This window comes from Fulmarus glacialis, unplaced genomic scaffold (genome assembly GCF_000690835.1).
Source record: "Fulmarus glacialis isolate BGI_N327 unplaced genomic scaffold, ASM69083v1 scaffold20904, whole genome shotgun sequence".
Classification (NCBI taxonomy): domain Eukaryota; kingdom Metazoa; phylum Chordata; class Aves; order Procellariiformes; family Procellariidae; genus Fulmarus; species Fulmarus glacialis.
Genome location: NW_009207685.1, coordinates 1 through 23,141, shown reverse-complemented (window position 1 = coordinate 23,141; position 23,141 = coordinate 1). Strand labels below are relative to the sequence as shown.

The following is a 23,141-nucleotide window of genomic DNA, read 5'->3' as shown; positions in this document are numbered from 1 at the left end:
GGAAAAGGATTCAATGACAAACAGGCACTCGCAAACTGGTGGTTCTGTTGGGCTGACCCATTCCTTACTTGGGGAATACAAAAGGCGCCGACAAGACCAAAGACCAGGAGACAGTTTCATGTGCAGATCTCCACCTTCCACCTTTGAGTGAACGCTACACAACCAGAAATAATTACGAAATATATCCACCAGCTGCCTCTTTTGCCCAAGCAAAGAGTCAAGCACTAGTCCTCACAATCTCTCTGGGCTTTCTCCTTCTCTCCTTTGTCTGCCTGTTTGCAAGCACAGTTTGCAAACATCTCACCCTTCACCTGCTTAGTCCCACTTCCAACTTCAAGCTTCCATCAGGTCCCACCACAGATTTCCCCCTCATCTTCCTTTCCCCAGCAAGCAGTTTTTAGACTAAACTATTGAGACTAAGTTAAAGCCTCTATAAGGACCCTCCAGCATAAATCACCTGTAATCCTAATGTAATAAACCAGCCTGTCACTCACAATAACAAGAAAGGGAAGGAGGACAGCATTCAGCCAGGATCGGGCTGCTAATGCAACAGGTCCAGTTGCCTGCTGGGATAAACTGCAGTAAAGTCGCTGGGTCCTTCAAGCATCCAAAAATTTGCCCTGTTAAAAATCAAAGAATCCTGTGAATCCTTCTAGTTTGCCTTTTTGGAGAAGATTTTAAACAAAGCTATAATTGCTCAAGGCTCTCAGCTTTTCATATTTCATCCTTAATGCAATATCCTACCTCTGACAAATGGAGCCTTTAAGAACCGTACTGCCCTTGACTGGAAATCTAGCATTAAAGCACATCAATGCGCACACTGAACAACCGCATTTTGCTTTCCAAGCTGACCCCCTCTGAGTGCAGGGTCAGACCCTTGCTGGATATTGAATGCTCTCCTCAGCATCAAGCAAAGTCCAATGTTATTTTTTTTCTGCAGAGTTTCTGAGTGCTCTCTCAGAGAGGGTTTTTTTTTTTGTTGTTTATTCTTTCATCCATTTTCAAGCATTGATTTGGGAGTGACTTTAAATGGGACAGGACTGGGGCTTCTGCCAAGTATTTTGAAGAGAATTGCTATCCTCAACAAACACAGCTACCCACGGATAATAACACCCAATCCTAACAACTGACTTTGGTCTTCAAAAGAATTGGATGGGTTCAAGCACAGCCTCTCTTTGTGGGCATTTGGGTGTCTGACAGAAAGGATGAAGATGCCCTTCCCGCTCCCTGCCACTTTTCATATTTTACTTTCTAATGGATTGTCACTTCAGCTTCTTCTGTAGTCATGTTCATATCAAAAGAGAAGGGAAAACCAACACAAAAACTGGTTTAAGTGGATAGTCTAAAGTAAAGGAAAAGCTGAAGTATAAATACATGTAAAAGGCAGGTACCCACTTCTGAATTGAGTTACAGTTTACCCCAATTTTCTTACAAATGGGATCACCACTTTATTATTTTTGTACAGCACACTGACACCAGTAACTCACTCATGTCAGTCCCTCCCCAAGAACATCCCACCACTCTGCAGTCTCGCTTCACACCCCAAGTTTAGTATCCGACGCAAAGACAAGTGCAGCTGTGAAACCCAGCCTGCACCATGGACCAAAGCTATCATTTATAAGCAAACAAAAGCAGTCGTTTCTTCCAAAACAAACAAGCAGGATGATCCAAATCCACATGCTCTGAATGCCTGGCTCCAGCAATATCCCTAGCAAGGACTTCTCTGAGAAATACAGCAAAAATATCTACCTCAGCCCTATTATCTCATTAGATAAAGGGGCCATGGCTGGTTTAGGGCTATAACGTAGGACAAGAAACCCTGAGGCTGGAAAAAAGGAGGGTACTCACTAGACTAAGCAGATTTGGGCTCACTGCAGAGTCCAAGACTTTCTCCCAAAATTGTGACTGTCCAGTAAACTCATCAGAGGTTGGTGCTTTACAACTATGAGGTTTGCATGTTTTTGCCAATCTTGTAAGAGTTATAGTGGGATTCATGTCCTCCCATGGAGGTGTCTAAAAGTTAGACAAGTCCAAACCTGAATAATTCATATCATGTCTCCCCTCCAAAGTGTCAGTGGAGAGATACATGTGATTACCCATCCCTAGATGGATAAGATCAGTCAACCTCTGGAGATGCCTTTCTCCCCTGCATTGACTGTGTCATGAGCCTCGAGCTGAGGTCGTACTGTATTATTGATAAAGTGTATTGGGTTTCCCTTGCCACACACGAACCCAGTACATAAAGATGCAGCTCTTCCGTGGGGTTCTTCCTGCCTAAACTAACTTGTAAGCAGTAAGATGTAAAGTCATCCAGTCCCAGCCCTTCCACTTGCTTTCTATACCTTGAAGAAGAAAGTAAGTCAGCCAGAAATCTCAGCATTATTTTTATTGAATTGGGATTTATTTCGGATAAGTGTGTATACATATATATATATGGGGGTTTTGGTTTTTTTTCTTCACTTCAACAAACCCTTACACTGACAATTTCTTCCGTAGAGGTGCTAAGGAGACCAGTTCTCCAGGAACAGGTAAATTCTTGTCATAAGTTATGCTTATAAAATACCAACTGCCTGAGCAGTGCCTACTTCCTAATGATTTTTCTGTCATTTTGCTATCTGTAAGAGCCACCATACTTCAGATTTTTCTCAGCTTGAGAGAAAGGTGGAAACAGTGTCATCCTGAGCAAAGAGCGGTGCCTGAAGGTGCACTCTAGAAAGAGACCACAGGAGCAGGCATGGTGCCCAGAGATGTTGTTTCAAGGAGTTGGGACTGAAGTCAACTAATGGGCTGCTAAGGCTTGTGCGAAAAAATGAAAAATGGATTTTTAAGGAAGTTTGCAGAATTTAAGTAATAGAGGATACAATAGTAGTTGCTAAAAGGCTTGGTAATGCACATAAGGCTAGCTCAGAACACAGTTTAATCAAAATGGGAAAGAGAAATTCTGGATTGTTTCTAATGTATAGATTTCATGTTAGCTTGCCTCATGACTAAAAAAAAACCCAACAAAAATCCCAAACCCCAAAATTCTAAACCCCCATAACTTCGGTTTAGTTCATGATGATTTTAGCAGACAAGGTCCTCAGCTGGTATAAATGGGCTCAACACCTTCAATCAAATTAAACCAGCTGAGGGCCTAACTGAGGAATTGCTTGAAGAAATCAAAAGTGGGTAAAAGTTTCCCAGACAAATTAAAAATGGATAAACAGCTGAAATTGACTTACTTCTGGGTGATGGTGGGTATCACTACAATTTTTCTTGCTACTGTGCTGTAGCCTCAATGGAAGAGGGAACTAATTGCCATGTGAACCTGAACATTCATCATCTGCCTTTTCCCTGAAAAAACTCACTCCAAAATAAATCTCCAAAAACTTCAGGGAATAACAGGGGGGAAAGAAAGTTCTGGAAAGAAAGTACTCAAATTGAGTAAGATCTTTGTCCTTAGATAAATGAGGTAGTATAAATTAAAGTTGTATTTTGCATCTGCTACACGTAATGTAGATGGGAATGGGTGCTGAGCAGCCAGGAGGGGCTATTTGCAGGGTCCCTCCCATCCCACCAGCATCAGTGGAGCAGCCTACATGTTTAGGTCTACGTGGTTTCCATCAAGCATCCTGCTCCCTGCCTAGAGAGTCAGACAAATGCACTTGCAGAAGATTTGCTTCCATATAAACCCAAGTGCATGACACAGTATGGTCAAAGCTGGTGGGAAGAGCAGTGTGAAGGATACAGGGACATCCTGACCCCCACCAGCCTCCCCTGGCTGCTCACCATCAGTGGGGGCAGCAGTGCTTGGTGATGCATTTTGCAGCAGGGCCCAAAATAGCTCTTTTTGGTGGTCATTGTAGTTTCAGTCATCTTCCCAATTTGTAGCATGGCCACATCCCGTCCTACAGAGGGCTTTTTCACGGGATTTGGTTTTACCTGTGTAGGTATCTTTAGCTCAGGAGTGAACCACATGTTTTTCAAGAGCATAATAGTGATCACTCTTGCCCATGATTGGCAACGCAGTTGTGTGAAAGGGAGTGTTTTGGCATCCTCCACTTCAATTAAACATTTTGATCTTGCAATCAATGCCAGCAAATACAGTGTGCAATGTATGATACCTGATTCAGTGAAACATTAAAACTGTCAATGGCTTATAACATACGTAGGGGGTAACAGCCCCCCACATCTCTGTGCTGTGCTTTGTTAATACCACGGCAGGAGCACAGCTGGGGCTGAACAAGCGCACGCTGATGAGGTTGCCCTACAGTTGGGTATCAATGGAAATGCTGTCATTGCATTACAGACGTCTTAGCACCATTTCCTGAATCCAACTATCTGACGAGGTCACTTCTCTGCCATTCCTGAGATATCTGTGGCAGAGGATTGCTCCTGTGTTGAACCCTGTGATATAACACCACATCAGACTCCCCGTTCTCATTTCAGAACAAAGCTGCGATTCACACTGTGAGGAGAAACTTGAAAATATGACTTGAGCCTCATTGAGGTAAAAGATCTGCCAAAAATACGAGCCTAAGGTGTGAACTGCATCATGCATGTTACTGAGAGATGAAATCCAGACCTTGCTGCCCCAGGGACTCTCACAACCAGCAGTGGGTTTAGCCATTGAGAAGTGCCAGCCCAGAACAAGGGAACAGATCTATTTGAGATCTTTCCCATTTTTTGGGGGGTGGCGGGGTATAGAAGTTGTGTGAGAAGATGTTTGAAGGTCACCAAGCAGAATGATCTAAAACTTAACTAAGTGCATGCTCCCTATGTCAGAAAAGATATTTCCTTTCAAGGTTAAGTATTGATTTGAGGGGAGAAAAGATGAAGCAAGCCAAACATTTGCAGGTTACTAGTCTTATGAAGAGATCTGACTGACTCAATTTTCTCCTTTTAGACATGTGAAAACATGTATTATTTTGATAAGCAAGCCCAGCTGCCTCTCCTCAACATACTGCCAGACATCCATTTTCTGGGCTGGCTCAGAGTCAGCCTGGCCCCTCTCCTGGCACAGGGTCATCTCCTCCCACCAGGGAGTTTGACAGCAGAGTAAAACATCAAGGTACTCCATGGCTTACAAGGGTAGATGGGTCATCTCCTTGAGATCCTCCCACCCACAGAAGCTCACACCTTTCCCAAAATCATCCAGTCCCATTAAACCCATCCAAGCCTTCCTCCAGCTGTTAGTCCTCAAACCACTTCTCCCCCCAAAACAGTGCCCAGCTCTCCCACATCTTACCTTGACAGAGCTGAAACACCCTCCTCCTAAGTATTCACCTCTACCCTAAGCCATCATCTCCTCCCTTATATTTTTTTTTTTTTTCCCTTGATCTTTTATACCTTGCAGCTGGCTCCTGATGGCTGAATGGGTTAACCCTTTCCCTGCCACATCCAGTAAAGCTCCTGACAGTTGGTTCCTGCTCTTCAGCTCCCAGGAGAGGGAAAATTGGCTGCATACTATCAGGGCTATAATGATCATGACAGGCAGCAGCTGTGGCATTGGTGGGTCAGATATAGGAAGACGCCGAAAAAAGCCAAAAGATTACTTGACTGATGAGAAAAATGCCTATGTGAGATATTTTAAGAGGTCATTCCACTCACATTAAAATAATAAATAGAGAAGTGATAGTGAATAAGTGCCTTCACTGAATGAAAATAACAGGTACTAAAGAGCTTCTTAATGTAGCATTAAAGGTATATCAAGAACAGTGGTGTGAAGCTGAAGTCAAGCTAATCTAAATGAAAAGGTAGGCTTGTGATTTTAAGTGTAAGGCTAATTAACTGTGAAACAAATTACCAGGGGACAGACATTCTCCTTGATGTCTTCAGGTCAAGAGCTGTAACCCCAGCTGGACAACATATTTCAGTCAAATGCAGCCCAGCACTCACCTGCAAGATATTTGGCAGCTTTTAAACCTGTGTTTCCAGTTCCTTTCAGTGGAGATGTGACATATTTATAACAGTGACCTGCACTAAGGTCACTCAGTTGGTTTGTGCTCATACTATCCAAAAGCAGACCCTCTGGATCTGCTTTTCATATCCGGATATCAGACCCCCTGGATCTGCTTGCACAAACCTTAGCTCATGACCTGTCCAACAAGCTTCTGCATTTATTTGCCTGCAATTGTATTAACACTTGTCCTGCACGTGACTTTTGAGCATGCCAGCCTGCTCTGCTACACGCTATACCCTCCTGCAAAAGTTACGTTGCACTTGTTGCAGGAAAGTCCCTTTCCACCTTCTGGTGTTGCTGTCCCAACACATATGAGGTCTCAGTTTGGGACCATCTCAATTGACTGGATGGGATAAGCAAACACATTTGGGATGATTGGGTCTTGCTGTTCTGGAGCAACTTGTGCTTTGAGATCAATAGGATATGGATGACAAATTTTCTAGGTGCATTTTCCAGCTTTCCTCTGTGCCAGATGCCTGGCCTATAGCCATGGGATCATGGAAAGCTTCCACAGGGATAACTCATCACAGGGAAACTGCACCTTTCCTATACACTTGGGAGGAAGGGTGGTTTTTGCAGGCTGTATTCAAAATAAGCATTGCTCAATGATCTGGTTTAACCCTCCCTGACGTTTATTCCCCTCTCAGGAACAGTCACGTCTCTCCTCTCGACTTTCATTTTGTGGGATTAAACAAGCTAGGATTCCAGGCTTCTTTCTAAAGCCTTTGTAATCCCCTGTCTATCGTAGAAGCCCTTTAATTCTTGTTTGATTCATATGAATCTTTCTTGAGCATTATTTACCGATGCATGCACGGGTGCAGATGCGACCTCACCCGTGCCTTCCCATTGCAGTGGCACATCCTGCACTCCACGGACTGTGTCTCAGCTGATAGATCGTCATTAAATTTCTCCATTTCATGATTGCATCACATTACTCATCGCAACCATTCTGTTTCAGTAATTTATCAGGTCTTCGCAGTGCTCTGCTCTTTCCATCACCTGGTAGCAAATGTCCTCATTTGACCCCCAGTAGAGGACCTTATGCTCTGCCCTATTACATTTTGTTTATGAGAATACTAGTGGATAAGATCTACCACATTCTTCTTTCTTAGTAAATAGATTTCAAACCTATTTTATTCAATTTTCCACTTTCCTTCAAGTCTTTCATTATTTCCTCTTCAAAGTGTGTTCCACAGCCCTGCAACACGCTCAGTTCAGATTAGCCAGTCTCTGATTGCTTGAATCGCTTGTCACCTCCTTTTCAAATACAAGTATTACATTTGGGTTCGATTTTGTGGATTTTTTTCCCTCCTGCTACCTTTCCTGATTTGACAGATTCTCACAAAATCCTTACAGACAGATCTGCAGTTTCATGTGCGAGTTCTCAACAGCATTTTTGAAAAGGGGTTATTCTGGCCCCTCACTCCATTGCTTTCATTCCCTTCTGTGTTCATCTGTGGATGTACTCACATTTCCATTCAAACATTTCTTGTTAGCCAAGGAAAATATAACCCCATATTGAATATCGCCTTCACTGAAAATGAAGGAGACTATTTACCTGATCTTTATCATATATAGATAGATAGATTATCTTTAACCCTAAAGCTGTCCAAAACCTCATCCCTGCCCCATTTTAAGCCAATCCCACATCTTCTTTATTTTTTCTTCTTCTTTCTTATATAGCCAATGAGTTATTTATTACTGTTTCCGCTTCTTATTCGTGGTCTAATTATCTTTTACACTGGCAATTATCACTCATTTCATTTTCTGACCTTTAAGCTGTAGCTTTCTTTTAGCACAACCCTTTCTCCCTAGTATTAGTATTCTTGCTAATACTCCTTTTAAGGCAGTTATTTATCTGTTCAGGTTTCTATCTCTATAGTTGAGATAGAGGCCCCAACTTTTTTTTTGTACTTTGAATATGTCATTTTAATCTAAAACCACTAGGAGGAAGCATTCAACAAGTTTCACTGTCCTGTTGCAGATCCCAGTCTTAATTTTATGAAATTCAGAGAGTTTTGAGCAGGAACCAAGGGGCCTGCTGGGTCACAGATCCCCTTGAAGGTGTCGTGGCACATAATCCCTTGAAGAAATGTATATCAGTTCACCTTTTGGTCAGTCTGGCTCCTCTGCCCCTGCCGCAAAGCAGTTTCCCGACTCCATCCTGCGAAGGACAGAAGCCACTTCTAATTTCCAGGGTAATTTTTTTCCTATTTTATTTGTCTTTTAAACGTTTTTCTCTCTTGCTCATATTTTCCCACCTGTTTTATTTACTGAGACCTACGATGCATCCTCTCAGCTGTTATTTATTTCTAGGCTGAACAAATTAAACTTGAATCTCTTTTCATAACATAGTTTGTTATTCATTCAGTATTGCTCCTCTGCACTTGATCCAATTTTAATTCACACCTGTTGAATTGCAAAGGTATCTGGCAAATGGGAGGAAAAAACTTCTCTTTTCTTTAAAGTGCAATGGGAGTTTCCTGCCATGCACCTACATTCATTTGCCCCAGAGCTGAGAAACACTGAACTAAATTATCAGGTCCCATTAATAATGATTGTCTCAATGGTAAAGTCAGTCTAGCGTATGCTACAGGTCCTGATTTTTGCTGAAGAAAATAGCTTTTTATCGGTTAGTTCCACATAGTCGGGGGGGGTTTTTTGCCCTTTTAACTCTTTTGACTGCAATGCAAATATTCAAGGCCTTTCCGTTACTTTGATTTCCTGTGAAAAATGTGTGTGCTTTAGGTAGGGAAATCAAGCCCACCACAGACAGGTGCAGTTGTTTTGGTATTCTCACGTCCTTCATTTCTATATTTGTTGTGCTATATCACTATCAAAGGAATAGACAAAAACATTATGTTATTGGGCTGGTGTTCCTCATGGGCTGTCAAAACGAAGAGCCCTCAGCCCTCATGTTTTTTATTGTCTCTATTAATAACCTCGTTAAAAATGCAATGATTTGGGGTAAAATTTCTAAGTGACACACAGATTATGAAAGAGGTAACTGTTGAAGAGACCAGGTTGTTAATGCAATGCTCTCAGAATAGTGGCTAAAAGGGGGCAAGCACATAAAACATTGTTCAGTATGATCAAAAAGGACAGCAATCCATCTGGAAACAAGACTGTATGCCACGCAGGCATCACAAGAAACTAGGATTTTAGTATGGACATCAGTAGGATCCAGAATTAACAGGGTTCAGAGGAGAACCGGCAGGATTAAAGAACATGGCAAGGGGCTTGCCTTCCCCAAAACTGTATCACCTTTACTCAGAAGGGTTTCTGCAGAAAGTAAAATCCACCCGAGGGGGTACTTGTCATTTCTTGCACCAATAAACAATTCACTCAGGGCACCAAATGGTCTTTTGCATCTGATCTTCTACACTGGCGGAGCTCTGACTCACCTTCAGAGTGGCCTTCCCAGGCAGATGGACTTCAGCGAGGCTTGTATGTACCTGACTGTCAATAAACTATTCTTACAATCAAAAATACCCCTTCCTGGCACACAAACTGGCAAAGATGAGTTGCGCAACCTTTGGGTATGGATAATACATAATATAAATACATAATCTCCTGAGAGGATGCGACATCAGGACTGTTCAGTGCAACACCCAAAATCAATGAGAACGGTGCGTGCGGCTCGTTACTCCTTCTTGACGGACTCTGCGCGTCATGGGAAGCAGACATCGAACAGGCTGGAGCTGGGAAACACCATCTCACAAGTGCCATGTAGTCAACTCCTGAACTGCGGTGGGTCACAAACAGGGTAAGTGTTTTAAAAATCATTTTAGTCAACTAAAACCATTTCATTTTATTAATTATTTTTAATTGTTAATTTTAGTTTTTAGTGTGACGGAATAGATTCCCCTGGGTTCCAGTGGCACAGAGCTGTTGACTTCTCCGGTACAAAGCAGATTCACTGTGCATCTATCTTAAAATTTGAGGGAGTATTAGTCAAAACTAATTAAACATGCTATGATGGCTAGGAGAAGATAAAGGAAAAGACGTGTAGATGAGGCGCTTAGGGACATGGTTTAGTGGGCATGGTGGTGTTGGGTTAACAGTTGGACTTGATGATCTTAGAGGTCTTTTCCAACCTTAATGATTCTATGATTCTATGATTCTATGAATACCACAGAGGAAATTAAAATTAAAAGCTATTATAAATATTATTTATTTGCAATCAGTGTTCAGACAGTATCAACTGAAAAATTAAGATGTGATTTACCATTCATAGTAAAAGAGAATTTCTGTCCAGAGAGCTCACAATCTGAAGAGACGAAAAAGAGGAGAAGAGGAAGGTGACACAACACAGGATGTATAACTGCCACCGTAGAGAAGGGATGCTGAAGAGAGTAGACAACTTGCTGCAGGTTGCAAGCGGAGGGTACAGGAGGTCCCACTCAGTTGCAAAACCCAGTTTTCTTTCTGGCTGAAATCAGTGTGGAGGGAAAAGCTCACCCGAGCCTTGCCAGAACCTGCCAACCCCAACAGTGACCACACAACTACAACCTTGCAACTAAGAAAAATAAAAAGCATCCTACACTGACTTGCATGTAACATGTTTGAAGCTTAAATAAGAAATTAAAATGTCAAGGGTAATTTATGACTACGACTAGTGCATGGCAAGGAATAACACAACAGTCATTAGACAGCAAAGTGCATCAGCTGAAAGTATCTCCAAAGCACATGTACAAAGGACAAAAGACTGAGTATTGTTTGGGCATGTGTTTTTCTGAGAAGAAACCCAAGCTAGTAAGGACATGAAGAAAGATAAAGATCAGAAAAATGTGGTGAAGATCATAAGAGACCATGTGCACACAGAGTTTCATGAGAAGTAGAGGTTATGATTACATCCCTAGTCCCAAGCAGACCCAAATGCTTCAACCCAGATTTCCTAATTGTCCACATTACTCGTACTTCAGTTTCTTCTAATATTTGCAGGAGACAGAAAACTGGTCCTCCCATCAGAGAAGCACAGGCAGAAGGTAGAAAGGCTCCTACTGCCAACAAGACACATCTACCTTAGGTCAAGCATGGCCATGGATGATGCTCACCACCACAACTAAGGGCAGCTTAGATGGGGCCCATGTGGCACTCCCCAGCCTGGGTTTCTAATGTCATCTGAAGTGATGCTGCCAATTTCACCCTGGTGAAAATGCTTATTGGTGTCTCTCTTCTCTACCACATTGGCAGGAATGAACTTGAGCATGAAACTTAACCATTCTTTGAAGTTTGAGGAAAGTATGTAATAAACACAATTTGTTATGGAGTGACTGATAGACACACAACACGGCTCAGTTCTCCTCGCTGCCAGAGGAAACTGGGTTAAAAACCTAATCCTCACAGGCAAAATAAAGCAAGGTTTTACTCAGCTCAGTATGACTTCTGGAATACTAAGAGTTGTATTTATTATTTCATTAAGCTGCAGTAACACAATTACAATAGCATACATGCCATGACTTATTCTGTAAATCGATCATATTGGAATAAGTCCACTACACTGTGGCATATCTGTGGATCATGCAGTGGCTATATTTGTGGTACATCAGTCCCCAAACATTAAAAAAAAGAAATCAGCAACCATTTCCTTAACAGGTTTATGAGAGTATCAATTAGGAATGGAGTAAGGGTAAATTTTAGCTCCTTTCCCTTTGGCAATTTATCTTAACACTGACATTCTTTTCCTGTTCTCCAGTAGATCCATTGCTGCTTGGGCTTTTCTCTGCTTCTTGTACCAGGGACAACGTCAGCAGACATTACCTACCACTGCCGTGAATACACCGCAGCACTCAGGTACTGTGGGACCTGCTTTGCAGTGGGGTGCCCTTGACCAAACAGATCCAAAACCTTTCACAGCTTTTGTCTCTGCACATGTAAATATTGAACAAAGCTGAACATAGCAGAGCCAAAGGCTATGATGTAGCAGCTACCACAGTTTAGTGATCATACCTAACTATGGTTAACTGATCATGATCAACAGAATTCGTTTAATAGGGAGGCTGCCTCAGCTGACGTGTATTTACAATATCAGCTTCTGTGAACCTTTTAAAATACTCTTAACGCCATTGTCACTGATCAACTATTTAACGTCTGGAGATTGTTGGTTACCTGTGATTTCTCCATTCTCAGCCACGAGATTGCCACTACTGGCTCTTGTGACACTGTCGTATGATGGAGGAAAGGATGCGGAGGACAAAGTTTCAGACTTGTCAGGACTCCTACCATAGTTTTCACCCATCATAGATGCAATAAGTCCTTCTTTTTCTGGAGCAGCACCTCCAAGACTGTCACCACTGCAAGTTCTGTGATGGTACAGGTAAGAAGCGTGCTTTATGGAGCGCAGGAGCAAATGACTCCTGTAGGCACGCTGGATGACAGTGGCAGAAGCTTCCTCTTGTCTGTGTCTGAGAGTAGAGGAGATTGGCTCGTAGGATTTTTTGGATGGATTGGCAGCCATGAACTTCTCCTCCATTTGTACTTTTAGAGTATCCATCTCCCCAGAATCTCCTAACACTCTTTTTGTAAAAGCAAACAAGATATCCAAGCAGTGGATCCTATCTCCACTGACCATAGGCAGGTCCATTGCTATGAGTTCAACTTTGTTTGGTTTTGGTACACGTAAAGGTTCAGCCAGAGCATCTGCAAAGTCTGAAAGTGCAGAGAAAGTTATAAACTGAGTTGCCTCAGGATCAAACTTCTCCCAGATTTCATAAAAGATGTCAAAGTCATCTTCCCCTAAAGGCTCTGTACTTTCCTCGGTAGCAGCATTGAAGTTCTCCAGAATAACAGCTATATACATGTTTACAACAATGAGAAATGATATAATGATGTAACTTACAAAATAAATAATACCTATGACAGGTTTACCACAGTCGCCTATAGTACCATTTGTGTTTGGATCACAGTACGGTGGCCCAGTGTTTAAAATAGGACTGAGAAGACCATCCCAGCCAGCTGACGTGGTGATTTGGAAGAGACAGAGCATGCTGTTAGCAAAGGTTTGGAAGTTGAACATATCATCAATGCCATCTTCCATCTTCACATAGGCAAAGTTAGCCATGCCAAAAATAGCATAAATGAACATGACCAGAAAAAGCAAGAGGCCAATGTTAAATAGAGCGGGTAGGGACATCATTAATGCAAAAAGCAGAGTTCGAATTCCTTTGGCAGCCCGGATGAGTCTCAGTATTCGTCCAACACGGGCCAAGCGAATGACCCTGAAGAGTGTAGGTGGTAAGAAATGTTCAAATGCTTTACCGATGCCAGAAAGCAGAAAAGCTAAAATGGAAAGGATAACAACTGGTTAGAAGATCACATTTCTGCTTAACTAGTAAGTAGGATTAAATGATAATATTTACAGTTAAAAAATATCTGATGTGTGTATATTAAGACCCTAGCACAACAACCTTTAATAGAAGTTAGATTTGAAAAAATAGCTGTAGAAATCAGCAATTATGAACTACATTCTTCAGCCACCAGAAGATAGTACCCATTGCACTAAGGATGGCAAGCACCTCTCTATGCACAACTTCAAATATCTTTGACACTGGTTGCATGAATACTTCAGCAGGTGCAGGTTATGTATTTACCTTCTAAATTTGACTTCAAATACTGACATTACAAAGCTGAACTAAGAAAACAAGATATAATAACAATGTCATGGTCATCATCTACATAATCTAGTCAAGATATAAGCAAACCCAGTAGTGAACGTAGAAGTTGGGCATGCCACTCTACAATGGCTTTTAGTTCATTCAGGGACATAGCTACACCTGGATGTTATTTTATCTTTGGTTTGCATGAAAAAATTGACAGATCTAGTAGCACTAGAAGAGGTTTGGCTTTTCTAGGTTTAGGTGTTTTGGATACATTTTTCTGAATTTGCACTCCACGAACTTAATTTCTCAAGGAAGAGCCATATTCTTACTGGAATCTTACTTAACCAAAACATAAGTCATACTAAAGAAACAAAACATTTTTCTTCACCTAAATGCCTTCTGCTATTTTGGCAGTACTGTCCCTAGGAATAGTTAAATTGGCAGAAGAGCTCTTTGCCCCATTCTTCCACTGCATTTCCTTCAAATAAAACTAATACATTTACTTTGTTCTTTTCTATCCTGTTACACAGTGTGAGCCCTTATTTTCAATCAGCTATGCCTGAGTTTCTAGAAACTGAATTCTATAGTCTATAATCTAATTCCAGTCTTTATATTCTCTATATATTTCAATTCTCTGTTACAAACACAGATGACAAAACCCAGCAATTTTTGTCTGATCGAAGATTTCTTAGTTGGCACTAAATCTGTAACGATGGAAATTATCACATAATGTGGTACTGGTATGATGGGTTATTCATGCTGTCTTTCAGACAACAATCTAAAGAACCATTAAGAAATATTTTACATAACACAGCTGCCTTTTTTTTTTTTTAATTAAATGAATACAGCAGAAATTTAAAAAACCTTATTTTGTATCATTTTAATATAATCGTGGTAGGTTTTTTAGTTCTTTTTCCTCAAGACTTTACAGTATTATGATTTCCATTTCAGCATCCATTTGCAGTTGATACATTTAAACTGGTTTTTTTTCTGAAAAGAATATTAATTGATTTAGTAAAGAATTTGATGAACCAATTTTACTTACCAATAAGTGACATGATCACAACAACTAAATCAAATATGTTCCAGGCATTTGAGAAATAGTACTGCCTCAGAGCCACCAATTTCAGTACACATTCTGCAGTAAAGATGGCAACGAAGAGTATATTGATTTTGTTAAGGATGTTAGTCTTCATTTCACTTTGCTCGTACGTTTCCACCATCATGGTGATCATGTTAAGGCAGATGAGAATCATGATTACAACATCAAAGGCCTGGTGTGTTACAATGTCAAAAAGGAACCCTTGGTATCTGTTCTAGAGGAAAAAATACATCTGGCATCAGTTATTAAAGTAGGGCGTACTTATCCGTACATGATTCCAACAGCTCCAATTTTTATGTTGCAGTCACTCAACTATAGTGAAGTCAGAGAAATTTGAGAAAGGCAGAATGTAAAAATGACATTAAAAATCCCTTCCCATCTTGAAGTTTAATCAGTTCGAAGGTGAATGTAAAACCCAACAATATTTATGCAGAGAATTTAGTAAATATTTAACCTGTAAAATCTTTCATTGCAACTTTTTGGTATGGAATTGACTTTAGAGCACTGTCTGAGTATCAATGTAAAGACAGTATAAACAATTTATATGTAATATATAAACATATGCACATTTCAGTGAATTAAATTGTACTTTTGCAATGCATTTTCCTTTTGAAGAATTCAGACAGCCTTACCAGTGGTCTTGGAATGGGTTTTTGAGGTTTCTTGGATCCCAACTTTTTCATTGCATTGTAATATTTTTTCTGTTCTTCTGTCATAAAGATATCTTCCCCACCTAAGTATATAAAGAAATGTCACTGTTATTTGGTGAGAAAGCAGCACTATTGTAGTTACAAAGTCTAAAATGCTGAAAATTAACATTCCTTCCTTTTCACATCTTGCTGGTACTAGCCCTTTTCATAATGCGTAACTGTGTCCAAAAAACCAGAGTGGCACAAAGCATACATTGACAGAGCAGAAGTCCTGGGGTGAAACCCAGCTAGCTCAGAAAGCATGAAAACAAAGGACCTACTGAAAACCTGGACAGGAACAAATCTTTCCCCGGCTTCCCACATCCTGGTCATGTTGAATATCCAAAAGACTTCTCGGAGCATCTGTACCAGATCATTTTCTAAATAATGAGTCTCCTGTCACGCTCAGTTCCCAAAAATGAGTAAAATCTTAAGGGACTGCAGAGACGATGTCATGGCCTTCAATATGTGGGGAAAGAGCTGGGTGTTCAGCTTATAGGGGAAAAGAAAGGAGGAAGAAACTCACCCTGGGTGTTACTTCTGCTAACTTAATTACTAATGCTCTTGTAAATGCCAATAGAAGTCTTAGATTCTATGTATGGCAAGGACCTTGTTCTCTAAAGATAGCATTGCTCGAGATATAGTAGGTGCCTGGGAGCACAACCAATATACTTATCTTTTTCTTTTGTTGGTTAAAGTTGTCAATAATAACACCAACAAAGAGATTCAGGGTAAAGAAAGATCCAAAGATGATGAAGTTCACAAAGTAGAGATACATAAATAGACTGTGCTCCATTTGCGGCTGCTCATTTTTCTGCAAGAATGAGAAGCAACGTGAAAAATTACCAATAACAACATGGGCCCAATTCAGAATAATATTCATATTGCAGATCCTCTCACAAATTAATTCCAGGAGGAACTAAGATTTACAGCCTTACTGCTAGTTCTGACAAAATTGGTATAATTTAAAACTACCAATAGTGCATAACACAAAATATTGTATGTATACGACACTTTTGGAAGGGGAAGGAAGTGGTGGAAGAAAGTAACGTTCATACTGTGACTGTTCTAGGACCTCATAGGGACGTTATTGCTCAGATGCTGACTACTATTCCTTTTGAAAACATGAACCTTATGAAGTGATACACCAAGCACAACACCTGAGAGGTTACTAATTAGAAAATATAGCTCAAAATAATAGTACTACAAAGCGTTTATACTATACAACTTGTTAATCTGATTTCTTTTACAATGTTTGTTTATGTAGTTTCTGGCTAAATCATTTCAGAACAGGATAATTTAATTCATACTGATATTGAATATATTTATACTGAAAAACTTGTAGAGCAAAACTTAGTCTTTGACTAATGGTGAATGAGATTTACTCCCCCCCCCGCAAAAGCTGATTGTTGTGTTTTTTTTTTTTTCTTTTCAAACCTGACTTAAAATCCTACCATTTGCAATTGATTGAGGCCCTACTAAAGTCAACAGAAACTGTTACTGAATTGGACATTTTTGTCATGATTTTCACAAGCATTTCAGAAGCATCAGTTCAGCTTCTTCCATTAAGAATAGGAGCTGTAAATTGCTCGGTGCTTGAAAAATAAAGCAAACTATTTAGAAGTCTAATTCCAAGCTCCTGCCATTAAAAATCTTGGCCTAGATATGTTTTTTTTCTTGTTAGCAAAAAACTTCTTCTATGGCTATTATGGATAAGAACAAAATCAGAAGAAGAAAAATAGTTTTTCAAATTGAAACACAAAAAAATCACCATTTTCATATATGGTTACTTTTAAATTGATCTGATTCCTTTATACTCATGATCAAATTAAGATAGCCTCTTCATTTCAAATTCTTTGCCTCCAAAGGCATCCCACTTTGTTCTGTGTAATATTGGATGATACTTCTGATAATACAGCAAAAGCGACTGGCAATGTAAACAGTAGGCAAAACAGTACTAGTGATGCCTGACAATGTATTTTAAATGGTTGCTTAGCCACAATAGCTTGATTCTTGAAGAAGTTTGGTTTTATGTTTTGAAGTGGACTTTAAACTATGTCACTGTAAAACATTCAGGTTTACTCCAAGTTTCATAAAAGAAGATGTGTGAAGGTAGGTGCTTCCATGTGAGTGGGAACTCTGAACTCCCCTGCTAGCTGATGGACATCCAGTTATTAGGAGAGTCAATGGTATAAAGAGGTGCTCAGCTGAACAATATAGATATCCAGGGTGAGCTGAAATGCTCCCTAGATCTCCCTGAGCATATTGACCGGATCTCCATTAACCATACAGGGCACTTAGAGGTGAACTCACATGGAGACCTTACAGTATAGGTAACTGCATTTAGGTGAGCGGATCTGGAGTTGAATCCCACTCCCCGTTACAACAGATTAGGATACTACGAGTCATTCACAGATGAAATCTTTACATCAGCTGATAAAAACCATTACTGGAAAGATTTAGCACAAACAGCGGATATAAAAGTACAAAAATTATTACGCTTTTGTAGAAAGCAGTAGCATTAACAAAAAATATGGTTTGAATATAGTGACTGACCTCTCGTGAATCTACTGCCGCATACATGATGGTCATCCAACCTTTAAATGTTGCCTAGAATGAGAGATTATGGAAAACATGTTGAACTTTCAGGGTAAGAGTCTTCACATCATTTGCAATATCCAAAAGACACTGACTGGACTAAGAGCCTTTGGTATGGTCACACACACAAAGCACCAAGCTCTGACTTTAGGGAAACTTGACCCTGCTGTATGTGTGGCATTCTGAGTCCTATCAGGATGTGAAAGCTTGCTAGGGTGGGGCAGAACATGTTGTCCTAGGATGCTGACAGGGCAAACCTTTACTAGCATGGTCTACTAAAGGCCTTACAACCCTCACGGCTGAAAAAAATTCTGTATTACAGAAGATTAGTTCAGTATGTGCCCCAGATTTCCTTCTGAGATTGACTCCAACTCTCAGTCTCATGAACCTGCTGGAGGCTGAAACAACACTTGTCCACCAGAAGCTTACTTTATCACTTGGAAAATCACAGCGGGATCTAATTTGTCCCCTTATTTCTATTTGTGTGCACGAACAGCACTGGTGTTCGAACAGCCAGCTGCGAAGGAAGAGCAGGCGGTATGATACCACCCTTTTCCATCACCCACAGATTTGAGTTAGGAGTTGACAGGAAGTCAAGCCCATCTGACATGGTGCTGGCTAGTGAAGGCAAGCAGCACTTACCACCTGAAGAAGAGCCAAGTAGCCAGAGCCAACATTATCAAAGTTGACTTTAACATTGACCCAGAATATTTTTCCTGTGTTATTATACATTCTACAGTCTGTTATGTTATTGATCGAATGATTTAAATCTGCATCTTCTTCTGTCAGATTGACACATTTCCCAAACTTCCCAGCAAAGAGGTTCACTCCCATGATGCTAAAGATCAGCCAGAAGATGAGGCAGACAAGCAGAACATTCATGATGGAAGGGATGGCCCCCACGAGGGCATTGACAACCACCTGGGATGAAATGGGAGAGGAAAAAGATGCTTAAACAAAGATGGGCTCAAGTATTTGCTCAGTGCAATAAGCAGTCACTTAGTCACCTCAGCAAACAGAAACCTAATGTTTTCTGTGTAAATACTAGTCACAGCTGGCATGGGTACCTTGATTCAACGGTCCATAGTATCTCTTAGGTTTTCAAAGGAATAGTTGATACTTTTGGGGCTGCTGTGAGCCACTACCACATAAGCGTACTACAATGTGGGTCCGTCCTCTTTTGATGACGTTCCCTTGGTTTTGGAGTGGGAAATGTTTTGTTTGTTTGTTTGTTTTGAACTTTTATAACATAAAATTTCTGAAATATTCATCCATAAACACTAGTGCAGAAAACCGTATTATTAAGACTGTAGAAAGTAATTTTTAAAAGCACCAGTAATAACTCTCCACTAGTTGCTAAATCTATTATTTTTACTGGATTATGATTGTGTTTGGGGTCTATAACCATGAGCTAGGTAGTTTTTCTGTGCTAGGTGCTGTATAATCACAGAAAATGTCCATGTAGGGTTTAAGTGCATGCTAAGACGTAACAGGTTGCTTCATAAAATGGGGCAGTGTAAGGAAACGATGAGAATATATCTTTGAGTTTCACAATGAAGGCAATAAACTCAGCAGTCAGGTAGCAAAGAAGAACTTGATGGACCAGAAGAACAATGAAGAAGCTTTGTGAAGGCTTTTGGAGACCATGTCACACACATTCTGTATAGCAAGACAGAAAATATGATGGTACCTGTTTCAAACTTGACTCCAGCCATGGAAATTTTGTTACATTCTGTTAATTACTTTAATGCAATTTCTCTCTGCCTTCACAGTGACAAGATTGCAGTCAGAGAGCTTTCAGTCTCACTTCCAGAAGATATTCAAAAGCAATCTATATCTCAGCTGCATTGAGGCTGCATTCCCATGTAAAGGTGTGACAGCAATGCCATATGTATTTCTATCATCCGTTTTCACATGCCAGAGTATTTCACATTCCATAGACCAGACTTTTGCCCAAATACCACTGTGGTTCTCACGCTGTTTCACGTTGCAGTGTATAGACGTGTTTGGCATATGGCTGAGGGAATCTTTCTCTGCATTTGCCCAATGGTAGATTTGTAATTAAATGTAATTAATGTCTAGCAGTTTCACATTGTTCCAGGTGTTCCTTTGATGGAAAAAGGTAGCAAATATTCTACAGACAAACACTCCTGCTTTTTGAAATGATAAGTCTATTTGGAACAATAATTTAAGCAAAGTACCTCTTAATAGTCTAAAGTTTTTGTAAATCAATCCAGTAAAAACTTGCAGAACAAAGGTGATTCTTTCCTCTGAATTAGCCTGCCATCAGACTTCAAAAATGAGAATTGTGGTGACAGTTCTTACTCTCTATTTTATTTTTGGCTATCTCGGTAAGACAGGAACACAAGAATGACTGAGCAGCTATGGAACAAAGTTCTGCCTAGTCTAGTTTTAGTTTCAATGGCACTTAGGATCGGTCACTTAAGGAAAGTCTGTAAGGAGCAGCCAAGTACAGAGGAGCGCAGTAAAGGCGCCTTTTAAAAATTCATTTTATGGGTCCTCAGCTTGGGGTAGACATGTGAACTTCGTAAAGACACAGTCATGAGTTACGAACCTGTTACGTGCTTATTAGTACTGACAGGCTTTAATTTGTATTCCATCTTACCCTCATCCCTTCAAATCGTGACAACGCTCTTAAGGGTCTCAGAGCTCGGAGAGTTCTAAGAGATTTCATGGGGCCAAATGAACCGTCGAAGAGGTCTATTAAAGAGACCTGAATGGGAAGACAAAAGAAAGTATTAGTAATGTCCTGGTATCTGTTTCCTTTATTCCTGTTTAAAAAAAATCCAAAACCCAAACCAAATCTCCCCATATTTTCAGTGCCCAGAGTGCAATATCCTGAAACCATCATTAAAGGAGGAAAGAGTACCGTCTTAGCTTCACATCCAGAAAACAGACGGTGATTCTGCTACTGCATCCTGCGGCAGGACCTGCGTAGAAATGCCAAAGGCAGAACTTACATCTACAATAAGGAAGTCCAGCCAGCACCAGGCGTTGGTGAAATACTTCTTGAAGCCATAAGCCACCCATTTCAGGAGCATCTCCAGAACAAAAATGAAAGTGAACATTTTGTCAAGAAATGACAACATATTTTTAATGCTTTTTCTCTCATTTATATGGATGTCTTCAAATGCCTGAAATCATAATATATAATAAATGGCGGAAGTCAGAGATGAGCTTTATAAAATGGAAGTCTAGCATCATTAAGACCTCTTCGTCATTCAGTACATGTTTTACACAGATCCAAACCCCGTCTTTTACGCAAATCTATGTCAGCTGATAAACTTGTAATTCTCCCTGTCTCTTTCTTTTTGTCTATGTACTACCCCCCGGTGGACACACATCATGCACACTGGGATCCTAGGAGGAAAGTATAAACTTCTTGAAATGAATTTCTAAAAATATATATTCAAGAGAACCAATTTTTTTGTATTAAGGGAAATTTATTTGTTTTAATGACATAAAAAAAAATTCCCAACTGTGAAATAACTTCCAGAGAAAGCCAGAAAAATCCAGTAGAGAGCCAGAACAGAACCAGCTTCTGAGATTTATACATTTTAAGCATTGTTCACTCTCTCTCATAATTTGTAAGGATAGGAAAATAAATTTGTAGTAATTGCAATAGCGAATAAATGACTGTTATGTGAAGCCTCTTCTTTTTTTCTCCTGATGAGTTCAAAGATATTTGCTGTGTTTTCTGCTAAAACCAACTTCTCTGGGTGCAAATTAAAGCTAAAAATGCTTCTAAATAAATACATGAAATTGTGCTACACTAACCAGGGCTGCACTGCTCAGAAGGATCATGAATATGATAAAGGATTCAAACCAGGAGTGTTCAACAATCTGGTAGCAGGTTTTTCTCAAACTCCACCATGTTTCTCCTCCAAATGTTATGGCACTACCCACAGAACAACGAAAGTATCGAACACAACCTGAAAGTGAGAGACAGCAATGAATGTATGGAATGAATGTACATGCACATGAAGGGTTGCTCAAGAAACTTATCACAGCAAGGGAAGTCCATGGTCACATTAACTGCATCGTTGTCGGGGTTTTTTTTTTCCCCATGTTTTTCCATGAGAAAAAAAAAAGGAAACATCTAGTTTTGTTTGCCTTGTAACTTCTATTTATATACATATAAAGTAGGTGGAGCCCCGTTAGGCAACTTTCCATTGTTTCAAGATATTTCTGAGACACTGCACACGCTCTCACTGACCTGCTGTCAGGCACACAAAACTTCAGGGCCATGGGAAGAGTCTTGATGTTACAAAAGCCTTTCTCAGTTTCCACACACTGTTTGGAAGGCAGAGACGAAATGCCCCGGAACAAAAAGGCTCCGAGACAGAGAAGGTGAACAGTTGTCTTCAATATTGCAGCATTATACCCTGCCTTGCAAGGTCTGTTCGTTTATTTATTTAGTTCTGAATGTATAGAGTGATTTTTATATCATATGACTTGCAAGAATATGTCATATTATCAGCTCCATAGAAGGAGACATCTCCTTTCAAGCTCACCAGATTGCTTCTTATAACAGACAATGACGCCAGGGCCACCTAACATTTTCTGACCACCCCATTACAAAATCCTGGACTTGATGACTTACTAATTTTGACGAGAATTAACTCATTTTGGCTAATGTTTTCCTTGCTGTGTGCTCTAGGCTAATTTGTGTTGTTACTATCATGAATAATATCAGTCAGAAGGCTTCTGTCATTTACGAGCATGAAAAAAATAATGTATGTATGTGTCATATATATGATATCTTATACACATATCAAATAGTATCATGTATGTAACTCATATATATAATAGGATGTAGTATATGCAAAAAATTCTGATCATCATTCTTTCAATAATCCCAGTTTCCCCGCTAAGGTGGATCTGGGATTTGAGATAAGGCAGGGAATGGCACTTGCAAAAGACAGGGACATTTTTTTGTGCAGAAATCTGTGTTAGGTACAGAGTTGAGTTGTTTAATGAGCACGCACACGCAGACCGAAAAGAAAAAAAGGAAGTTAAAAAAAAAAAAAAAAAAAAAAAAATCTTTATTTCTTTTGTTCTAACGGCTGTACTGGCAAAAAATACCATTGATAAAGTAGTTTTGAAAAAAACCCCTGTAGCTCAGAAATCTGACATCTGTATTATTAATGTAGTATTTATGGGTTTTTTTCTGGAGAAAGCAAACTGCA

The 23,141-nt window shown here is 40.1% G+C and overlaps 1 protein-coding gene across 1 annotated transcript; it reads right to left on the bottom strand.

Annotated features, from left to right (window-relative positions):
• Window positions 1-12,052: 12,052 nt before the first annotated feature.
• LOC104075651 (sodium channel protein type 5 subunit alpha-like) lies at window positions 12,053-21,884 on the bottom strand (the record flags this gene model as incomplete). The annotated part of the gene is made up of 10 exons (XM_009576225.1): window positions 12,053-13,222; window positions 13,348-13,350; window positions 14,588-14,858; window positions 15,277-15,377; window positions 16,006-16,147; window positions 17,890-17,943; window positions 18,574-18,852; window positions 20,558-20,665; window positions 20,913-21,086; window positions 21,730-21,884. Coding segments are annotated over 10 exons (2,457 nt in total), but the record flags the coding sequence as incomplete, so codon positions are not given.
• Between the last annotated feature and the right edge of the window lie 1,257 nt (window positions 21,885-23,141).